The 21,682-nt window shown below is 42.9% G+C and overlaps 3 protein-coding genes across 3 annotated transcripts in view; 2 read left to right on the top strand and 1 right to left on the bottom strand.

The window, feature by feature from the left end:
* LOC111842474 (interferon-induced very large GTPase 1-like) overlaps nucleotides 1–14,211 on the bottom strand; it is a 100,911-nt gene extending 86,700 nt beyond the window's left edge. Inside the window, exon 1 of the mRNA XM_072697757.1 lies at nucleotides 14,118–14,211. The gene's annotated coding sequence lies outside the window, so the exon portion shown is untranslated. The remainder of the gene's footprint in view (nucleotides 1–14,117) is intronic.
* A 3,623-nt stretch (nucleotides 14,212–17,834) lies between these two features.
* On the top strand, nucleotides 17,835–19,902 carry LOC140593545 (stonustoxin subunit alpha-like). The gene is made up of 2 exons (XM_072718470.1): nucleotides 17,835–19,469; nucleotides 19,889–19,902. Exons 1-2 carry the CDS (start codon nucleotides 18,389–18,391, stop codon nucleotides 19,900–19,902), a joined length of 1,095 nt encoding a protein of 364 aa, XP_072574571.1. The 5' UTR covers nucleotides 17,835–18,388.
* A 403-nt stretch (nucleotides 19,903–20,305) lies between these two features.
* On the top strand, nucleotides 20,306–21,399 carry LOC140593532 (uncharacterized). The gene has a single exon (XM_072718452.1). It carries the CDS (start codon nucleotides 20,324–20,326, stop codon nucleotides 21,197–21,199), a length of 876 nt encoding a protein of 291 aa, XP_072574553.1. The 5' UTR covers nucleotides 20,306–20,323; the 3' UTR covers nucleotides 21,200–21,399.
* The last annotated feature ends 283 nt before the right edge of the window (nucleotides 21,400–21,682 follow it).

Genomic DNA, 21,682 nt, shown 5'->3' on the forward strand with positions numbered 1-21,682 from the left:
TTGAGATCTTTTTATATCCTTTCCAGACTCATATGCATCTACATGCTTCTTTCTGAAGGCCTCAGAGAGCTCTTTGGATCTCACCATGGTAATCCCACTCATTTCAGCAATCAAGAGCAAACCAAACTAAATGTCTAAAAAGCTCTGTAATAATGTTCTAATCATTTTCACCTGATATGGTGCACCAGAATCTAACTCTAGGCATTTTAAATAATAATGGATGTTACAGTGTCTTAACTTTTTCCTAAGTGGAAACTGACATCATAGTTAATTATTTCTATTAAATAAGTGAATTTGTTTCTTTTTTTGCATAGGTGATAGTTACATCACCTTTATGTACACATATGATTTGAAAGAAGATTTAATAGTGATATGTTGATATTTCTTAATAAAGAACTAAACATTTAATGAGGTGTCCTAATTTTTTCACATGACTGTGTGAAAACTACCAATACAAGTGATTATAGGTATATATAAAAGTGACAATAAAACATCCATACGTAGAAAGTGCAAATTGATATTATTGTTATTGTGATTATAATTAATCCCATCAATGACTCAATGACTGAATCAGTGCACAGACACTACAAAGCTATTCACACTCGGACGTGCCATCATCATCCACCTTCACTTTTAGACCGAGGAGCCCGTTTCAGTCCTGGCAGGAGACCAACAAATGAGTCCTGAGAAAGTGCCCGGCGATGCGCGCTCTATGCCACGGCTGAGCTCCGGTCAACACTCAGATCTCCTCCTTCCTTTATACCAATTTTGTGTGTTGCATGCAGGCAGGGGGTAAGCTGGCCAGGCCTCCCCTCAGGCAATGCATTGTCTAATTTCCAATTTTGTCCAGGTAAGCAGCTTGCAGTTTCAATCAGAAGTGATAAGACAAGTTTCTATAATCAAAGCGTCCCCTCCTCCTCCTGAGGATGCGGTGAGCGTCCTACACACACTGACCACTAGGTGCGGTTTCAATCAAAGATAGTTAGACAAGTATCCTTGGGCAATGCTTTCCCCTCTTCCTGAGGATGGGGTGAGCGTCCTACACACACTGACCACTAGGTGCGGTTTCAATCAAAGATAGTTAGACAGGTATCCTTGGGCAATGCTTTCCCCTCTTCCTGAGGATGGGGTGAGCGTCCTACACACACTGACCACTAGGTGCGGTTTCAATCAAAGATAGTTAGACAGGTATCCTTGGGCAATGCTTTCCCCTCTTCCTGAGGATGGGGTGAGCGTCCTACACACACTGACCACTAGGTGCGGTTTCAATCAAAGATAGTTAGACAGGTATCCTTGGGCAATGCTTTCCCCTCTTCCTGAGGATGGGGTGAGCGTCCTACACACACTGACCACTAGGTGCGGTTTCAATCAAAGATAGTTAGACAGGTATCCTTGGGCAATGCTTTCCCCTCTTCCTGAGGATGGGGTGAGCGTCCTACACACACTGACCACTAGGTGCGGTTTCAATCAAAGATAGTTAGACAGGTATCCTTGGGCAATGCTTTCCCCTCTTCCTGAGGATGGGGTGAGCGTCCTACACACACTGACCACTAGGTGCGGTTTCAATCAAAGATAGTTAGACAGGTATCCTTGGGCAATGCTTTCCCCTCTTCCTGCCTCTAGGCACGGCTTCAACCAGAGATAGGAATGGGCAGAGCTTTCTCTTCTCTTTGAAGATGAGGCAGGTGTCTCATACACTGACCAGTGGTGTGCAAAACATATTGATAACAACTTTCCCTGTCCTCTGAAAGCCCCTCCAAAACCCAGAGGGGGCTGGCCGCCCGTCCCCCCTCTGTGGGCCTCCCTGTTCAGGGGTTGGGCGCCCCCTTTGTCCCTCGCGGGCTCCCTCCTGGGTTGGGTGGGTGGTTCTCTCTGGGACACGTCGCCGTGGGCCCTTGTGCCGGGGGGGTGGCGGAGTGGCCTCGGTTCCCTGGTTTCCCCTGCCTTCGCCTTGGGCCTGGGGGGTGGGGGGGGGGGGTGCTGTCGCTTCCCCTGACAGCATCAAATGCCAGCACATCCAATAATAAATCAGTTCACACCTACACTTGCACATACAAGAATGGTTGAGCGATCAATATCATTATTATTATTACTTTTTAGCGTATGTTATAGATATAGGAATTGAAATATACATGTATATGGGTAGGATCACTTGTGTGTGTATGCCACATATACTCTCACCTAAAGGGTTATTAGTAACACCATACTGATATGGTGTTTGACCCCCTTTCGCCTTCAGAACTGCCTTAATTCTACGTGGCATTGATTCAACAAGGTGCTGAAAGCATTCTTTAGAAATGTTGGCCCATACTGATTGGATAGCATCTTGCAGTTGATGGAGATTTGTGGGATGCACATCCAGGGCACGAAGCTCCCGTTCCACCACATCCCAAAGATCCTCTATTGGGTTGAGATCTGGTGACTGTGGGGGCCATTTTAGTACAGTGAACTCATTGTCATGTTCAAGAAACCAATTTGAAATGATTCGAGCTTTGTGACATGGTGCATTATCCTGCTGGAAGTAGCCATCAGAGGATGGGTACATGGTGGTCATAAAGGGATGGACATGGTCAGAAACAATGCTCAGGTAGGCCGTGGCATTTAAACGATGCCCAATTGGCACTAAGGGGCCTAAAGTGTGCCAAGAAAACATCCCCCACACCATTACACCACCACCACCAGCCTGCACAGTGGTAACAAGGCATGATGGATCCATGTTCTCATTCTGTTTACGCCAAATTCTGACTCTACCATTTGAATGTCTCAACAGAAATCGAGACTCATCACACCAGGCAACATTTTTCCAGTCTTCAACTGTCCAATTTTGGTGAGCTCGTGCAAATTGTAGCCTCTTTTTCCTATTTGTAGTGGAGTATTTCCTATGAGTGGTACCCGGTGGGGTCTTCTGCTGTTGTAGCCCATCCACCTCAAGGTTGTGCGTGTTGTGGCTTCACAAATGCTTTGCTGCATACCTCGGTTGTAACGAGTGGTTATTTCAGTCAAAGTTGCTCTTCTATCAGCTTGAATCAGTCGGCCCATTCTCCTCTGACCTCTAGCATCAACAAGGCATTTTCACCCACAGGACTGCCGCATACTGGATGTTTTTCCCTTTGCACACCATTCTTTGTAAACCCTAGAAATGGTTGTGCGTGAAAATCCCAGTAACTGAGCAGATTGTGAAATACTCAGACCGGCCCGTCTGGCACCAACAACCATGCCACGCTCAAAATTGCTTAAATCACCTTTCTTCTATTATTATTATTATTATTATTGTTGTTGTTATAATGTTTGTTGTTTGATGTCCTTGTAATGAGTGTTATGTTTCTTATGGTTGTTTGTATTCTGTATTCCCCTACACTTTATTTTCTCCACCTACATTATTAGTTTTATTATTTCTGTATACCTTTGTTTTCTTTTTTCCTGTTTTTTTTTTTTTCTCCCCCTCTCCCCATGGTGATTTATGTCTGTTATTGTTATGATTGTTGTTTCTGTATCCCCCCCCCTTTTTAATTTTTTTTAATTTATTATCACGGTACTAGGACGGGTGAGTTCGGAGCGGCCACACTCTTTACTCTTGAATTTAATGTAAAATAAAGTTGTCCTCCGAAGAGGGGGGGTGGTGGTGGGCAATAAAAAAAAAAAGTAAATAGTCTACTCCAAGGTGAGCTTGGAGATGAGGAGCCGACGAGGAGCCAGAAGATGAGGCGGAAGCCGATGTGATAACTGACAAAGGTGAGGCAGGAATTAACATGCTGACTGGCAATGGTGAGGCAGAAGTTGATGTGACGACTGGCGACTGTGAGACAGGAATCGTCATGATGGCTGGGGGCAAGCAGGGAGACGCTAGAACACCTTGAGGTGAGCGGGTTGAAGCCGGGTCACTTTGAGACGAGCAGGGTGTACAAAGATCGGGTAGTGGTTTGTTTTATAACACGGTTTTATTGTAGGAACTCTGAGCAATGTACATTCATAGCAGTAAACTGAGCGTGCGTCTATCTCTCCCTGTATTTGCTCGCTAACTCCAATAAAGCATAATAGTGACGTAAAGCTGTCATACACAGTAACTTAAAGTGCACGCTCAAACAAACCCATACATGACACAGGTCATGAGTGTAGACTGTAGCAGCCCTCTCTGTGTTAGGAGCTGGGAGTGTGGGCAAAGCAGTCCTCTTTGGGTCAGGCTTTGGGGGCTTGGAATGAGCACCAGCCCTTTCTGGACCCATTTCTAGAGGCTTGGGAGGAATGGCGGAGGTCTCTCTGGGCCGTACACAATGGGTTCACTCTGGGCTCCTGGGCGGGTTCAGTCTGCTTCCTCCACTTTTGCTTTCTGATGCTGGAGACAGTGAACAGACCGGCAGCGGGCTGCTGGGACCCAGTGGGTGGATCGACGGCTAGCTGTGGGGAGCCAGTGGACATGATGGAAGCAGAGATGATCCACAAAGCACCTCCAAACTAAGCAGGGTTTATTAACAATAATAAAAAACACACACAATTGGTGAACCAGAAACATTAAGGACATAAATTTCTAACAAATAATATATTAATAATTACATTAACAATGTTATTTCTTATCATTATTATCCATCTATTGTCCATAATCACTTATCCAGTACAGTGTAGGGGTGAGACACCCTGAGTGTGATACCAGTCACAGGGCTCACTGACATTCACTCATACATACAATCACACACTGTTCACTTTATTATAAGAGAAAAATGAAAATGAAATCTACACAAACATGGGGAGAACATGCAAACACCACACTAACACACACACAGTTGTGTAATTTTATCTTTGTGGGGACTCTCTATTCATTTCTAGGGGGAAAACCCTAATCCCAACATGACGACCTTAACCGCTACCCAGCCCTAACCTTAACCATAAGTAACCAAACAAAATACAAGACTTCTGGCATTTTTACTTTTTTGACCTAAAAAATGGTTCCCACAAAAATCAGGTTATTAATACATTGTGGAGGTCCCCACAATGCAATATAAAGCTAATTCACACACACACACACACACACACACACACACATATTCATATCTTTATGGGGACCCATCATTCATTTCTATGGGTAGCGTCAGGTGAGTAATTTAATAATAAAGATATTGAAAGGCAAATGAGAACATTAATCTTACATTGTACTTTAGATGTGTTGGTGACTGCAGGGATGGAGCTGGGACAGGTTTGGTGCATGTGGGGGCAGGGGGAGGCTGGTTTTGGTGGTGGAGGTTTAAACCAGAGGACCACAATGCAGTTGTCTCATCTTACTAGTGTGGAAGATAAATAATTAATACTACTAAAACCCTCCTTCCTTACTTAAATCACTTGCTGAACTTCTTGACAATAATTCAGAGTGAGACTTAAGGTAAAGTAAGGAAAAGTATCTTTTAATCAGCAGGAGAAGCACAGATACAGGGTATCCCTGTCCCAAGGAGTGACGCACCCAACAAAAGAAATACAGTTTATATAGTTTTTACAACCTTCCTCAAAAAACATTTCAATAATAATTGGCTCCTTCTCGGAAAAGTAATTCACCTATCAAAAGCTCATTAACAATGATTGGTTAATTCACCTAGAGGTGTGTTAATTATAGTTGGTTACTACCTCAAGAGGCACATTTTCTTGCACGTGTTTGTATTGGTTATGCAGTCACCTTGTTTAACCCCTTAGTTACCGTATCTTAGGGCTGGACGATTTATCGATTTCAAATCGAAATCGCGATTTGAAACAACAAAATTGCTGTGAGAATAGTTTTACAAATTCATGCCGTGCTCCCTGTGTGACAGTCATTCTCACCAATAACAAGCACCATGCTTCTCGCATGTCAGTCATGTTCACCAATCAGAAGTTGCCCAAGAAGGCGTATAGGCCCACAAACAGCAAACACGTGAAACCCAAAGAAAATGTTACATTCACTGTGCGGGAAAATACTGAGCTGTAAGTGAATTGCCTTCTTATTTCATGATCTGAGATTGTTTCAGAAAAGTCCTATCATCAATAGAACCAGCGAGCTCCTTTTAAACACCAGCTGCGATATACTTCAGCGTATCATACTTGTTGTGTTTAAGATCCATGCGGGATGCAGCTGAGATAGACACTAATACTGTGGACTGGGATATTGACTGCACTCTCCAGAACAATAGGGGGCGCAGTAGAAAGAGAGGTGTGTACTAAAAAAGTAAGGAGAAAATAAAGAAAAGTTAACCGTTCTTCTGGATCCTTCAATGTATTATTTTCTGATGAGTATAACAAATTGGTGATGAGGATGAGTGCTTCAGTACCAAGCCCACCATCCTTTCTTTCTCATGCTGGTGAGCCGCCAATACCGTTTCATACGTGGCAGAGGATTTTCGACAACTACATGCTAGTAATAAATGCTACAGGAGACGCATGGCCAGATGCAAGGAGACGTGCGGTTTTGCTACACTGCCTGGGTCTGGAAGGACAGCGTGTGTTTTATACTCTGCCACAACAAGGTACAACATATGGGGAAGCCACTCTCGAGAACCTCATTGTTCTGAAAGTTAGTAGTTGCATGCAGGCACACATTCCAGCAACACATTCATGCAGCGAGCTGATGAAACTGTGTCCCAGTATGTGGCTGCTTTAAGAGCTTTAGCTACATCCTGCGATTTTGGACAAATGGAAAGTGAGATGATACGAGATCAGTTAATATCAAACTCTTATCTCACTGCGGTGAAGGATAAGTTATTACTGGAGGACGATCTCACACTGGACAATGCTCAGAGGATAGCAGAGCAGGTCGAGGCAGCGGTTACAAATGCCGTGCTGCTTTCGTCAGCCAGGACCGTCCCGACTGCACAGGTTCATGCTATTGGAACGCAGAACACACGTTTTCGAGGGAGAAGAGTAGCGCGCCCAGCTAAATCACCGGCGTCGGACCGGCACCAAAGCAAACCGGTGAACGTTACTCAGCAGCAACGTAAATGCTTCAGATGTGGATCCACCAGGCATTTGGCTAATGATAAAAACTGTCCAGCTGCTTCGGTCAAATGCAATAACTGCGGGAAACTAGGACACTTCGCTAAGGTATGCAAATCAGCTGTAAGTGAAGTGAGAGAAGTTCTTGTCCCAGAACTAACTGTGCTCTGCGTAGATGACGTTGAATTTTTGACAGCAGTGCATGATAAGTTTACCTGCACTGATAACATTGAAGCGTCACAGGGAGATTTTCATACTTTGGAGCTACTTGTAGATACTGGAGCTTCTGTATCTATTTTACCAGAGTCAATGTACAAACGATATTTTGCTGACTGCGCACTCCAGGGACCAAAAGTTAAATTAGTTGCTTATGCTAGAAGTGAGCTATCTGTTATTGGCTGTTTGCCAGCAGTGGTTGCCATAGCAGATCAGGGAGATAAAGTTCCAGCCTCTTTTTACATTGTCAAAGCAGGATCACCTTTGTTAGGACTGAATGTCAGCATAATTGCTGGCAAGGTGAAATGTGTCAAGGAAGAAGATGGTGCAAATACACCACCTGCGGTCAGACAAATGCCCACCGTGTACAATGTTGATCCTGCTCTACCCTATCAGCTTGGTTGTGTGAAAGGGTTCATTCATAAGGTCCAAGTAAACAGCACAACCAGTGCGTCAGAAGTTGAGATGCTTACCACTGAGCATACGTAAGGAGGTCTCAGCGGATCCGAACCGTTTACTCCAAGCAGGCATCATTGAACGCGTGGATGCATCTGAATGGGTGAGTCCCCTAGTGGCGGTACGGAAACGCAAAGGAGGGCTGCGGCTGTGTGTGGATCTTCGTGAACCCAATAAGAGCGTAATCATGGACTGTTACCCTCTTCCTCATATGGAGGACTTGTTTGCAGAATTAGCGGGTGCTACACATTACAGTCAAATTGACTTGAGTTCTGCATACCACCAACTTACCTTTGCATCCAGAGAGCCGCATGCTAACTGCTTTCATAACCCATGATGGTATATTCCAATTTACCCGAGTTCCATTTGGCCTGGCATGAGCACTATCTGCTTTCCAGAAAATGATGCAGACAATACTGAAAGATCTGCCTGGAGTACAGAACTACTTAGATGACATAATAGTATATGGAGATTCAAAGGCCGCATCTGCAAGTGGTCCTCGAGTGTCTTAGGGATGCCGGCCTTCAAAAAAATTTTGACAAAAGTTCTTTTGGTCAAACAGACATTACATTTCTGGGGCATGTCAATTCTAAGGAAGGCCTGCGCCGAACCCCGGATTATCTGACTGCTATAGTTGAAGCTCCTGTGCCTAATAACATGCCAGCATTATGCTCCTTCCTGGGTTTATCTTCCTGGTTCAGCAAGTTTCTACCAAACTATGCTACAATCGTGGAGCCCCTACGACAGTTGATTAGAGCAGGTCCACAGGCTGAATTACAATGGAGTGATGCCACAGATAAAAGCTTCATTAAACTTAAAACACTGCTCCTGAAAAGCCCTGCACTTGCTATCTATGACCCTAAATTAAATACTTTCATAACAACAGATGCCTCTGAGAGCTGTCCTGACCCAACTGCACGCAGGCCATATTGAACGCATTGTGGCCTTTGCTTCCCGTACACTATCAGCTGCAGAGAGGAAGTATTCTATTACAGAAAAAGAGGCTTTAGCCTGTGTGTGGGTGGTGGAAAGATGGCGAACATACGTGTGGGGACACAGATTCACACTTCGAACTGACCACCAAGCTCTCACCACCCTCCTCAATACCAAAGACATGAACAGAGCTGGCATGAGGATTGCACGATGGTCCGCTCGGCTAATGTGTTTTCAATACGATGTGCAGTACCGCCCAGGTAGACAGAATGTTATGGCAGACTACCTTTCACATGTTCCCCTTCTCGCATCCAGCTCTGCTGCAGATCTTGAGCAAGATCTATTCATAGAAGTAAATGAGATCTCTCCCCTCCTTTTTCTGCACTGCCACTTGCGGATTTTAAAGCTGAATGTGAACATTGTCCTGCGCTGGCAGAACTGCGACAGGTCATTAGTTCAGGGTGGCCTAAGGTGAGTAAGTCTCTCTCAAGTGATATTCAGCCATATTTTTTTAGATATGAACTTGCAGTTGAGTCGCCACTGGTCTTCAGAGGAACATGCCTGGTGGTCCCCAAGTCCCTTCAGGAGAAGATAGAACATCTGGCTCATGAAGGTCACCAGGGCATAGTTTGCACAAAACAACGCCTCAGAGAGCTGTACTGGTGACCGCACATGGAAGAATTAGTCCGCACAGTTCTGTCATCATGCACGATCTGTCAATCATGTGACAAAACTACTAAAACCTCTCCTGCCCCATTGCAACCTGTTGAGTTTCCAGGAGGCCCGTTTCAGCATGTGGCTGTTGACATTGTAGGTCTGTTTGAACTGGGGGCCCATGACTGCAGATTTGCAATCACTCTCATTGACTATTTCAGTAAATGGCCTGAAGTAGCATTTGCTGCATCTGCAACTACAGCCACTGTCATCATGTTCTTAACTTCCCTTTTTTAGCGTGAAGGGAACCATTGTGCCATTACAACAGATAATGGCCCACAGTTCACTTCTTATGCCTTCGCTGAGTTCCTGAGAGAAAGGGGCATAAAGCACATCAGAACGAGTGTCTACCACCCTCAGTCGAATGGATGCGTTGAACGGTTTAACCGAGTACTAAAAGACTGCATTCAAGCAGCACAGGTAGCTCACCTGCCATGGAAGTTGACAGTTACTGAGATGCTTCAGAGCTACCGTGCCACAGCCCATGCGACTACTGGCGTTTCCCCTTTTCAGCTTCTGAAGGGCAGACTAATGCGGACAAAGCTTAATGTTCTACCACCGCCCGAGGATGGAGAGAAGTATAGTCAACTTAGGGCTAGAGTTGCCTGGCAGCAGATGAAGAGTAAATGATACACAGACACCAAGAGAAGTGCAAAACCTTTCAAAGCTGCAGTTGGGGATAATGTACGGGTGCGAAATTCGTTCAGCCTGGTAAAGGAAGAGAGACAGTTCGCTGACCCAATGACTGTGCGGCGACAGACTGGGCAGAGCACCTTCATCTTGAGCAACGGGAAAAGGTGGAATTCAGCACGCCTGTCTCTCTGCCCAGAGGGAGTAAAGGAGTCACAGCAGGCTGATACAGCAGAGGAAACCAACAGTCCAACGCTGTCTGATACAAGACAGACTGTTCATCGTAGAGAAAGACACTAACCCAGTTGGACAAAAGACTACGTGATGAAATAGATTTGAGTCTAAAACAGGAAGACATGTTTGGAGACATCGAGTGGTTACAGAAACCTTATGTTGTCAGACATTTGTTGCTATTTGGTTAAGTTCTGACTATCATGAACAATGTATATGCTTCGTTTAATTACAGTAGTACAATATAACCACTTGCCAGTCGTGACTCCTGAAAAGACTGTTGAGTTACATTGGAATTGCCTTTAGTTGCATTATACACTCACCTAAAGGATTATTAGGAACACCATACTAATATGGTGTTTGACCCCCTTTCGCCTTCAGAACTGCCTTAATTCTACACGGCATTGATTCAACAAGGTGCTGAAAGCATTCTTTAGAAATGTTGGCCCATATTGATAGGATAGCATCTTGCAGTTGATGGAGATTTGTGGGATGCACATCCAGGGCACAAAGCTCCCGTTCCACCACATCCCAATGTAGGATCACACATGCACATATCACAGGGCCTAAATTCCAGGTGGCCTGAGACAAGGCCGAGCCTGGTACGAGAGGCACCAAAGGGGGGTTACACACACAAACACACACACACAGATAACCAGGGAGGCTAGCACTCCAACTTTTATTGCTCAAAGATTTAGGGACCTACAGACAAGCAGAGTGGACTTCACGGACAGGGGTCCCTCGACTTGGCACACAACCCCCTCCCCATGCACTCTGCCTTACATATCACTCACCCAACAGACGAACACCCTAAAGGAAATTTCATTTAAGTTTGGCTTTTGTATACCCTGTATATTGATTTACTCACGACTACTAGTCTCAATATACAGATAGGTTATGTTTGTATGTGTCCTTAGACAATCTTAGTGTTTTGTGTGCCACCCTTATAACCATGTTCACGGAGTATCACCTATTTTACCCCTTTACACTTGAACACGTATAAATTTAAATAAATAGATTGGTATAGCTACCATTGTATATATGTTCTCATGGTATACCAGAAGAATCTGGAAAGTGAATGTAACCAATGTGTCCTAACTAGAGTCTTCTTTGTTAAAACCCCCCCTTCTCTTCCAACATTCCTTTGCGGTCCTTATCTGATCTTGGTGGACGGTTACCAAGTTTCTTTGTTTCTACCATGCTATGTTAAAAGAACTGAATTAAGGTGTATCTTATCCATTCTGGAGAAGATGAATTGGCACAAGTCACACCAAACAAAATATGTTGTTTCCAGATGTGCAACTTATATTGATATTACCACAAACTAACGGCCACGCCTGTCTATGGATAAGATGTGCTGTTTGTAATATGAGTATTTGATGTAGTATCTGCACAAAGTGTAACATCTGTTGAGGTGCAACCCAAAACACCTGTATCCTATACTGATGTGAATCAGTCACATAGATACAATAATTAATTGTTTAATCAATTAATGCAGATGGTATGAGGTATGTACCTGTGAAGCTGGTATGGCATGTTTGGTATCAATCTGATTGTTAATCACCCCTGATTCCAAATCTGGTCAGTGATTACCATAAAAGTGGATGTATCAAAAGTTATAACAGCTTAATGAAAATCATCAGTAAAGGTAGAATCAGGCGGGCCATAAATCACAAAAGGACTGATACAGACCCCCTTCCGAAAGCCCGCCAAATGGATGGCCAGCCATTGGGCCAGGAGTCGAATTCCTGGTCATCCCTATTCATGAACTTTAGACCATAAAAATCTAGCACCTCAGAACAAAGGCGAGCAGAACAACCGCCAACCAGCGCAGAGAACAACCAGCCAGCGCAGAGAATAACCATCAGCCCGAAGGAGAACATCAGCCCGGGAGAAGAGAAACCCACAAGAAGCCCTCCGGTGAAGGCCCAGCTGAACAGAGAACAGCACCCAAGACAAAGCTTCACCAGGAGAGAGAATCTAAAGGGACTCCACTCCACTGCTCCAAACGCCGCGCCTTCCTGAGTGCCATCAGCTCAGCAGCTCTGCCATCAACTGCCAAGACCCCCCCCCCACTCTTCAACCAAGTAAACCAACTTCCTTTCATTCTAACAACTTAAGCTGTTCTGTTTAACCTGCTATAAGACTTTAGGGTCGTGTTTCCACAAACTATGCTTGCTTTGCAGAACAGTATTTCCCATTTAAGGTTACTCATTTAAATCCGGTCATTGCATTTTCATAATTACATCGTTTGCTTTATTCCGTTATTTCGTGTTTGTTGTTTGTGTTAGGTGTAATGTCTGTCTTATGTTAGTTGTAGTGTTAGTTAGGAATAAATGCATGTCTTTTACACAACTTTAGCCTCCGTCATTGTGTGTCTCATAATAAGTTCCTGCCATTGTGCGATCTTGCTACACGCTCTGAACCTCAAACTCGCCTGAAACATCGCGAGACTCTCTCTCATCGGCCGTGAGGGGAGCTTCGCTACCAATCGTTTACATTACCTGATGATGCAGCTCGCTGGACGAGCCTTCTAACCCAGGTTACTAAGCGATACTGGTAATTAGTGAATCCCATTTAAGTCTCACATTAACAGACTCACAGGGATACCGCAATTGAGTTTGGAGGAGCCGACCATTCGGCATAACAATTGATTAATAATCAGCATTAAATAATAATTAATTAAACTTTAATTAATTCAAATATATTGGTGGAGAATATTAAAATTTATTTGAGCTATTAATTCCTACACCAAAGATGCTCTATTGGGTTGAGATCTGGTGATTGTGGGGGCTATTGTAGTACAGTGAACTCATTGTCATGTTCAAGAAACCAATTTGAAATGATTCGAGCTTGGTGACATGGTGCATTATCCTGCTGGAAGTAGCCATCAGAGGATGGGTACATGGTGGTCATAAAGGGATGGACATGGTCAGAAACAATGCTCAGGTAGGCCGTGGCATTTAAACGATGCACAATTGGCACTAAGGGGCCTAAAGTGTACCAAGAAAACATCCCCCACACCATTACACCACCACCAGCAGCCTGCACAGTGGTAACAAGGCATGATGGATCCATGTTCTCATTCTGTTTACGCCAAATTCTGACTCTACCATTTGAATGTCTCAACAGAAATCGAGACTCATCAGACCAGGCAACATTTTTCCAGTCTTCAACTGTCCAATTTTGGTGAGCTCGTGCAAATTGTAGCCTCTTTTTCCTATTTGTAGTGGAGATGAGTGGTACCCGGTGGGGTCTTCTGCTGTTGTAGCCCATCCGCCTCAAGGTTGTGCGTGTTGTGGCTTCACAAATGCTTTGCTGCATACCTCGGTTGTAACGAGTGGTTATTTCAGTCAAAGTTGCTCTTCTATCAGCTTCATATTTTCATATTCATAGGCCAGAATCATATTTTGTTTTTTGTGATCTGATAACGCTTTCCATAACGTGTGATGCGACCTTGCAAAACAGCGCTTGGATTTTACTTCTGTTGCATGAATGAGTTAGTGTATGGAGGGAAATCATAGTGGCGGTGTTAGGTACTGCCCATTAAAACACATAGGGAGGGGAAACGTTACCCCAGCACGTAAAAAAAGCCGAAAACGTGACCACAGCACGTTTAAATAGATTTTATGTCGTGATGGCTGCACGAAAATTCGTGAGATCGGGTTGGAAAGAACAGTGCAGCAATAGAGACATCGTGCTTTTCTGTTTTATAGAAAGCTTTATATACATAATGTGTATAGCTAACCTACTCTAGCTGATATATGGTATAAGTACAAACCGACTTCGGAATTTTTAAGGTGTCACTCATAACTTAAGCATATGTCTGTACTGACGTTTTATTCGTCACTCACCATTTCCACAGGATATTATACCCTTATTTTTTATCTTAAAGGTAAATTAAAGTTTAATATGCTGATATTAAAAACTGTATTAGTCAGAATACATTTACAGTTTAAGTTAAACAAAATGAATCATTGTTGACTAACCTGCATTAATAGGTCTTGGACTCCAACTGAAATGGTATCAGAACAGTACGTGCTTTATGTAACGAAATACTTTCACTTTTATACTTTCGTTTTGACAGTGCTGGAAACGGAAGTGTACGGGTTCGGTTCATATAGCTGCCAGCATGAGGTAATAAAATTTGTCCGTAACATTTACTTTCATTTAAAACTTCTGGTAACTAATCATTTAATTTTCTGATTGATCCCCTCTTTGTACATTTGTACTGACCCCCTCATAAAGCATGTTTTTAAATACAGTTTGGGGACAAGTAAGTGTCATCTGGGCTGTGTAGGGTAGCAGTATTTTAACCAAATTTGTAAAGAGACCCAGACATTTTGCAAAGATCGAGCAAATGATGCATTTTTTTTCCTCCGTGAAAACAAGAACAGTGTTACTGTACATCTGATAATAATTATGCAACAAGAGGTATATTTTCAAAATAAGTAAAATGATGTCTGCTGTCCTGAAATATTAAATCGATATTAAAATGCCTGCGGTGTTGTGAACTGATTGGTCCATTGGATGGCAAACATGCATTAGGAACAGCGAAGGTGTAAAGGAGGAAAAAATAATAAAGATGGAGCAGTTGTTCTGAACTGGTATCTGTGACTGAGCGAGTGGATTATTCATGGTATGAAGGTTGGGGACCTAACATGCAGTAGCCTAAGTAGTGGGTTAACTGACTGCTTTCAGAACCGCGGGTGTGGGATAAAGAGCCCAGCAGGAGCTGGATACCGCGCTGCTGCCTACAGGACCGCGGCCCCTCCGACTCACATCGATAGATCAGACACAGTAGGAGAAACCGGCCGGTTCTTTAATGGAAACTGAAAGTGACAGCAGTACTTTACGATCCCGCATGTACCATTTGAAGCGCTTAGGGGGATACTGATAAGCTGAAGCGCTTCCCTGTGCTCGGCGATGGATGGACTCCACTGAAGCGATTGGTCTTGATACAGATAAGCATAAAACGAAAAACTGTGTCACTGTGTCACCCTTCTTGCTCGTTAATGGTGCATCTGAAAGTTCCCAGGATTCATAAATTTTTTGCTAGTGCATCACAGGGCACACAGTCACACTCTTGATCTAGAGAAGGTCGGTCCCCTAACTCAATCTGTGGGAAGAAGCAGAAGTATCTGATGGCCGCCCAGAAAAACACAGAGAGTGCATGCAAACAGAAGGGCATGAATTTCAATGAATGGGCGACTCCTCATCTGGGCTCATGCGGTACAGGGCTGCAGGCAGAGGTGCTTTAACTCGGCCAGGGGCCCCGGGGCTCATCGAGTTTTACAGGGGCCCCGGGGCTCATCGATTTTTACAGGGGCCCCGGGGCTCATCGAGTTTTACAGGGGCCCCGGGGCTCATCGAGTTTTACAGGGGCCCCGGGTCTCATCGAGTTTTACAGGGGCCCCGGGGCTCATCGAGTTTTACAGGGGCCTCGGGGCTCATCGAATTTTCAACCCGATCTCACGAATTTTCGTGCAGCCATCACGACATAAAATCTATTTAAACGTGCTGTGGTCACATTTTCGGCTTTTTTTACGTGCTGGGGTAACGTAACTATGAGCGCTAACTGGTGACTAAGGGACGGGAAAGTCATGCATGGCCAGAATCATATTTTGTTTTTTGTGATCTGATAATGCTTTCCATAACGTGTGACGCGACCTTGCAAAACAGCGCTTGGATTTTACTTCTGTTGCAGAAGTAAAATCCAAGCGCTGTTTTGCAAGGTCGCATCACACGTTATGGAAAGCGTATGCAAAACAGCGCTTGGATTTTACTTCTGTTGCAGAAGTAAAATCCAAGCGCTGTTTTGCAAGGTCGCATCACACGTTATGGAAAGCGTTATCAGATCACAAAAAACAAAATATGATTCTGGCCGTGCATGACTTTCCCGTCCCTTAGTCACCAGTTAGCGCTCATAGTGGCGGTGTTAGGTACTGCCCATTAAAACACATAGGGAGGGGAAACGTTACCCCAGCACATAAAAAAAAGCCGAAAACGTGACCACAGCACGTTTAAATAGATTTTATGTCGTGATGGCTGCACGAAAATTCGTGAGATCGGGTTGGCTATTGACTAAGTTAAAATTAATTTCATATGGTAACCTGCAATACTTGCACTAGCACTTAAAAAACAATATTGTGCTCTTTTTTTCATATACAAGTTCAGCTACACACAGACCACAAACAATCCAACCCGTTAACAGCCAACCGTTAAATGTATTAATTTATTAATCAACAAGGGTCCATCTGCAATTCATATAACTATCACACTGTCCAATGTTAAGTTTATACTAGGGCTGTCAACATTAAGGGGTTAATCCATCGTGGATTAATCCATCATCACGATTAATCTGATTAAATTTTTTAACGCAATTAACCCATCTGCAGCGCAGAATGACTCAAAATCCCTGAAATGTCTCTGTCAACCCATTTCGGTGCAGTTTTGATACATTCCATTTGCCCTGGGAACTCGTATTCCGAGTCAGATTCCGAGTTTTGAAGCCGGAAGTGACAGCATGCGCACTCCCATTTCTCAGAGATCCGAGAAATATAAATGATCCCGAGTTCAGAATCCAAGATTGGGAAAGTTGTAGTTTTATACTGTTTAAGCACTACTTCTCATTTGTGGCTCATTAAATCGGTCACACACACTATACCGTCCAACTGGATTTCATGATTAGTCTGATTATTTGTTGGATTTACGGTAGTTCAGGCTAATTGTAAGTGAACGAAGATAAAGACCATTTACTGTAAACTGAGGTACCGGCTAAACAAAAAATCTTGCTTTTTGATATGGGTCCATGGTATTGCACTTCTGTGGCAGGTGGAATGCATCCGACTCGTGTTCAAGATGTTCAATAAACATGTTAAGTGCATATATATTCCCTTTTTTCTTGAGTCTGTTTGCTCATGCAAAATGAAATGCGATTAATATAGATTAAAAATGAATGATATTTAATCGTGATTAATCAAAATTAATCCACAGCAACCCTGTGATTAATCTGATAAAAAATTTTAATCGTTTGACAGCACTAGTTTATACTAGTTTCATAAACTGCTTGTGCAGCGCGGTTGACCCCATCACAGCATGTGTGCATGTGAGTGGGGGTGCAGTTAACCCTGTCACAGCATGCTTGCACGCGAGTGGGGGCGCAGTTAACCCCATCACAGCATGTGTGCATGGTTGACCCCGTCACAGCATGCATGCAAGAGAGTGGGGGTGCGGTTGCTAGCAGAGCAGAGCAGTGGAGCCTGCAGCAGACAATGAGGGAAAAGAAAAAAGACTTGAAATGGAACTTTTGAAACTTTAAAACTTCGTTTGACTCGATATAAAAGATCCATATCGTGCTCTATTTGTATCTCGGTATGTTTTAAAATCTTGATACACCGCCTAACCCTACCAAATACAGAGTTACTTAGAATTACCTAACATGAAATACTGAATATGTTGCACCACAATTAAAGCTACAGTAGAATTGCATTTACAAAAGTTATCAATGCTAATTGTACACATTCCAACAATGCATACAAGCTTATTTCTGTACAGTTTATCATTGATACCACAGAAGTTACCCGGGAAAAAGTATATTCCTACTTTAATGTTGTTTGTAAATGAAAAGATTATTTATCTATGAGAGTATTCCATGAAGCAAAAATAAAGGGAAAAAAGGAAAAAAAAAATAAAAGGAAAGTCTGTCTTATTTCAATAAGTCTGGCTCATGTTGGCTATGGGAATTGAACCAGGAACTTTTGCAGTGTGTGGTGACAGCATGAACCACTGTACCACTGTGTCACTGTACTGGGCACTTGTAAGATTTACATAACTTCCACATTTATTCTGTCTGCAATTCTTTGTCAAGCCAACTCCCTGTCTTAATGGCCACAGTATTGCCTTTTTAGTGATTACATCTTTGTGTTCTTCATACACAAAGTGAAACTATGCAAGTCTGTCTTGTATGAGCCTTGATTAATTAAAGCTGAACTGCGTTACTGGAACAACATGCTACTAGTTTGAGATGGCGCTAGTTTGAGTCTGACTTTCTTTAGCTACTTTCATGGAATACACCCCAGAGAAACAAAGAATCCTTGTTTATGGGCTTTATTTGCTTCATCAAATAATACAGAAAGTAATTGTGGAAAAAAGTACAAGAATTTATCTTAATTTAATGAAAAAACTATTCCTGGCTCCATTATTGAAATACATGTTATTTAAACCACTTATATGATTATTTTCCCATGCAGGAATTACAATGTGGGATCTTGAAGACCTTAAAAAAGACTCGGATGAAAGAATTCAGCACAACACAGAATTCGATGTCATTGCATCTGATTCTGTAGAAGATAAGACAGGGGCTCTAAATGTTGATGCTTCACTAAAAGCAAGTTTCTTAGGGGGACTGATTGAGGTTGATGGATCTGCTAAATATCTTAAGGACACAAAGGCTTCAAAAAAACAGGCACGTGTCACCCTGAAGTATAAAACAACTACGAAGTTCAAGCAGCTGTCTATGAGTCACCTTGGACGGGGAAATGTTAAACACCCATATGTGTTTGAGAAGGGAATAGCCACACACGTGGTTACAGCAGTGCTGTACGGTGCTCAGGCATTTTTTGTTTTTGATCGAGAAGTTTCAGAAAGTGAGGACCAGCAAAACATTGAGGGGAACCTGCAAGTGATGATAAAGAAAATATCAAAATTGTCGATCGAAGGGGAGGCTTCCTTAAAGTTGACAGACTCTGACAAAGCTACTGTTGATAAGTTGTCTTGTAAATTCTATGGGGACTTTGCTCTGAAACAGAACCCTGTTTCCTTCCAGGATGCTGTAAACGTATACACAACACTTCCAGCTCTGCTGGGTGAAAATGGGGAAAACGCTGTGCCAGTCAGGGTGTGGTTACTCCCCCTGGAAATCATAGATTCTTCTGCTGCCAGAATAGTGCGTCAAATCAGTGTCAGTCTAGTAAATCAAACACAGAGCATGATAGATGACTTCAATGAAATAGAAATGCAATGCAATGATATTAAAACCAGAAAGATTATTAAATACTTTCCTAAGATTGACGAAAAGGTGAAATTCTTCAAGGATATGTGCCTGATGTATAAATCAGTGTTTCAGAGTTCTCTGTCAAGAATTTTACCATCAATTCGTGGAGGTAGAAAAGATGAATGTGAGCTTGCAGACATCCTAACAAAGAAGGAACAGTCTCCCTTCAATAGCAATAAACTTAAGAAATGGCTGGACTGCAAAGAGGAAGAAATGAGCCTGCTCCAAGTGTACACTGATATGATGAAAGACACAAAAATTCTGGCATCAAAGAATGAGCTTGAAAGTGAAATCTTAAATAATACAGAGAGGAGTATAGTGTGCTTTGCATTTACATCACTGGGTGAGAAAGAGCCGTATCTGTCCTGCTTGCAGAGTCACTTAAAGGCTCTTTCAACTGCAAAGCAAACAGAACCAACAGAAGAAGATGGGAAGGATGTCGAGCCGTGTGAGTTTTACTTCTCAGAAAAAATTAAAGAACAAGTAATCCTCTTCATAAATTTTGCAAAGGCAAACAAGGATAACGAGAAAACACACTTTATATCAGCATCCATACCTAATGATAAGCACAAAGGGGCAAGTATTTACCTTTACAAAGATGGGAATGAACAAAGTGACCATTTTGAGCCTCCGTCAAAGCCTGAAAGACCAAATGCATCTGACGCCACTCATGACAGTGTGACAATAAAGCTGAGTCACCCCCAGTATGGATCCAGTGAAATCACACACTACCTGGTTGAATACTGTGCTAATAAGTCAGGTAGCTGGAAATTTGCTGAAGTACCCAAATCTAACCTAGAATGTACTGTGTCTGGGCTGCTTCCCCACACAGGCTACAGGTTCAGATACAAGGCAGCGTGTCCAGCAGGTGTCAGTCTAACCAGTGAAGCTGACAGCATTAAAACTTTGCCCACAAGTCCTCCTGTGAAGCCAAAACAAACATATGTAGACTTAGAGGAGATTGAAGTTTCTTGGACAAAACCTGTTATAATTGGAAATGGGGTCAGCATTGAAAATTATGTTGTTGAGTACAGAAATAAAGAAAATGAAAATAAGTCAGACTGGAAAAAAAAGACCAGTAAAGGTGAAGTCTGTAAAATTACTGGGTTACAGCCAGATACAGCTTATTGTATTAGAATTATGTGCAATTGTGGTGAATCTGCTCAAAGCAAAGAAAGTCTGACAATCTCTATTTCAACATTGTCAGAAACCACAATAGTAGCTGAAAGGATAAAACGAAAGAGTGAATGTCTTAGCCAAGGGGTCCCCTCTGTGTACAAAGTTCCCCTGCAGGAGATACCCACAAACTTAGATGGATGCAAGAGATATGCTTTTGGCAAAGAGAACATCAGGGAACATCGAACCATTATGGTCATTGGGGCAACTGGAGCAGGAAAATCAACCCTAATAAATGGGATGATCAACTATATTTTGGGTGTTAAGTGGGAAGACGATTTCCGATTCAAATTAATTGATGAGGGTGTTTTAAAATCACAAGCAGAGAGCCAAACAGCCCTTGTCACCACCTATGAAATTAATTATCAAGATGGATATACAATAAGCTACTCCATCACTATCATCGACACCCCAGGTTTTGGTGACACAAGAGGAATAGAGAGAGACAGAGCAATCACTGATCAGATCCGGACATTTTTCACCTCTGACAACGGCATCAGCGCTATAGATGCCGTCTGCTTCGTAACTCAGGCCTCACTGGCACGACTAACACATGCACAGAAATATGTGTTTGACTCCATCCTTTCCATTTTTGGTAAAGACATAGCAGACAATATCCAGATGCTTGTGACATTTGCAGATGGACAGAAGCCCCCAGTTCTAGAGGCCATCAACGTGTCTGTTATACCATGTCCCAGAAAAGAAAATGGGATTCCTGTTCACTTCAAATTCAACAATTCAGCACTGTTTGCAGACAATTCTCATTCAGTCTATGTGAAAAATAGTGATGATGAAAATGAGGAAGATGGTGATGACAACTTTGACAAGATGTTCTGGTGAATGGGTGTGAAGAGCATGAAGACGTTTTTTGTTGCCATAAGAAGTATGGAAACCAAGAGCTTGAGGCTAACTAGGGAAGTCCTCAAAGAACGTAAAGAGCTGGAAACTGCAGTCACAGGTCTGCGACCACAGATCCGAGCTGGTTTGGCCAAACTGGGTGAAATCAAAAGGACCCGACAAAAAAATCCCAAAGCCACTGGTGTCAAACTGACAGCTCAGGAAATAAGACAAGAGGAGGAAATTGAACATCTTCAAAAAGTCGTACTGGATCTAATTGAAACATCGCAAAGGTGTTTAACTCGACTAAATGAAATCGCTTTAAAGCCCAACCCACTTTCTATACCAGAATACATTGATCTGCTGATTGAAAATGAAATGGCAGAAGCTAAAGCTGGATTCCTGCAGCGAATTCAATCATTTGAAGCAGAATCGGGTGATAAATTGATTTCATCGATTAATTCAAATTTCTGGTTTAGAACGATG

Source organism: Paramormyrops kingsleyae, chromosome 12 (assembly GCF_048594095.1).
Source record: "Paramormyrops kingsleyae isolate MSU_618 chromosome 12, PKINGS_0.4, whole genome shotgun sequence".
In the NCBI taxonomy this organism is placed as follows: domain Eukaryota; kingdom Metazoa; phylum Chordata; class Actinopteri; order Osteoglossiformes; family Mormyridae; genus Paramormyrops; species Paramormyrops kingsleyae.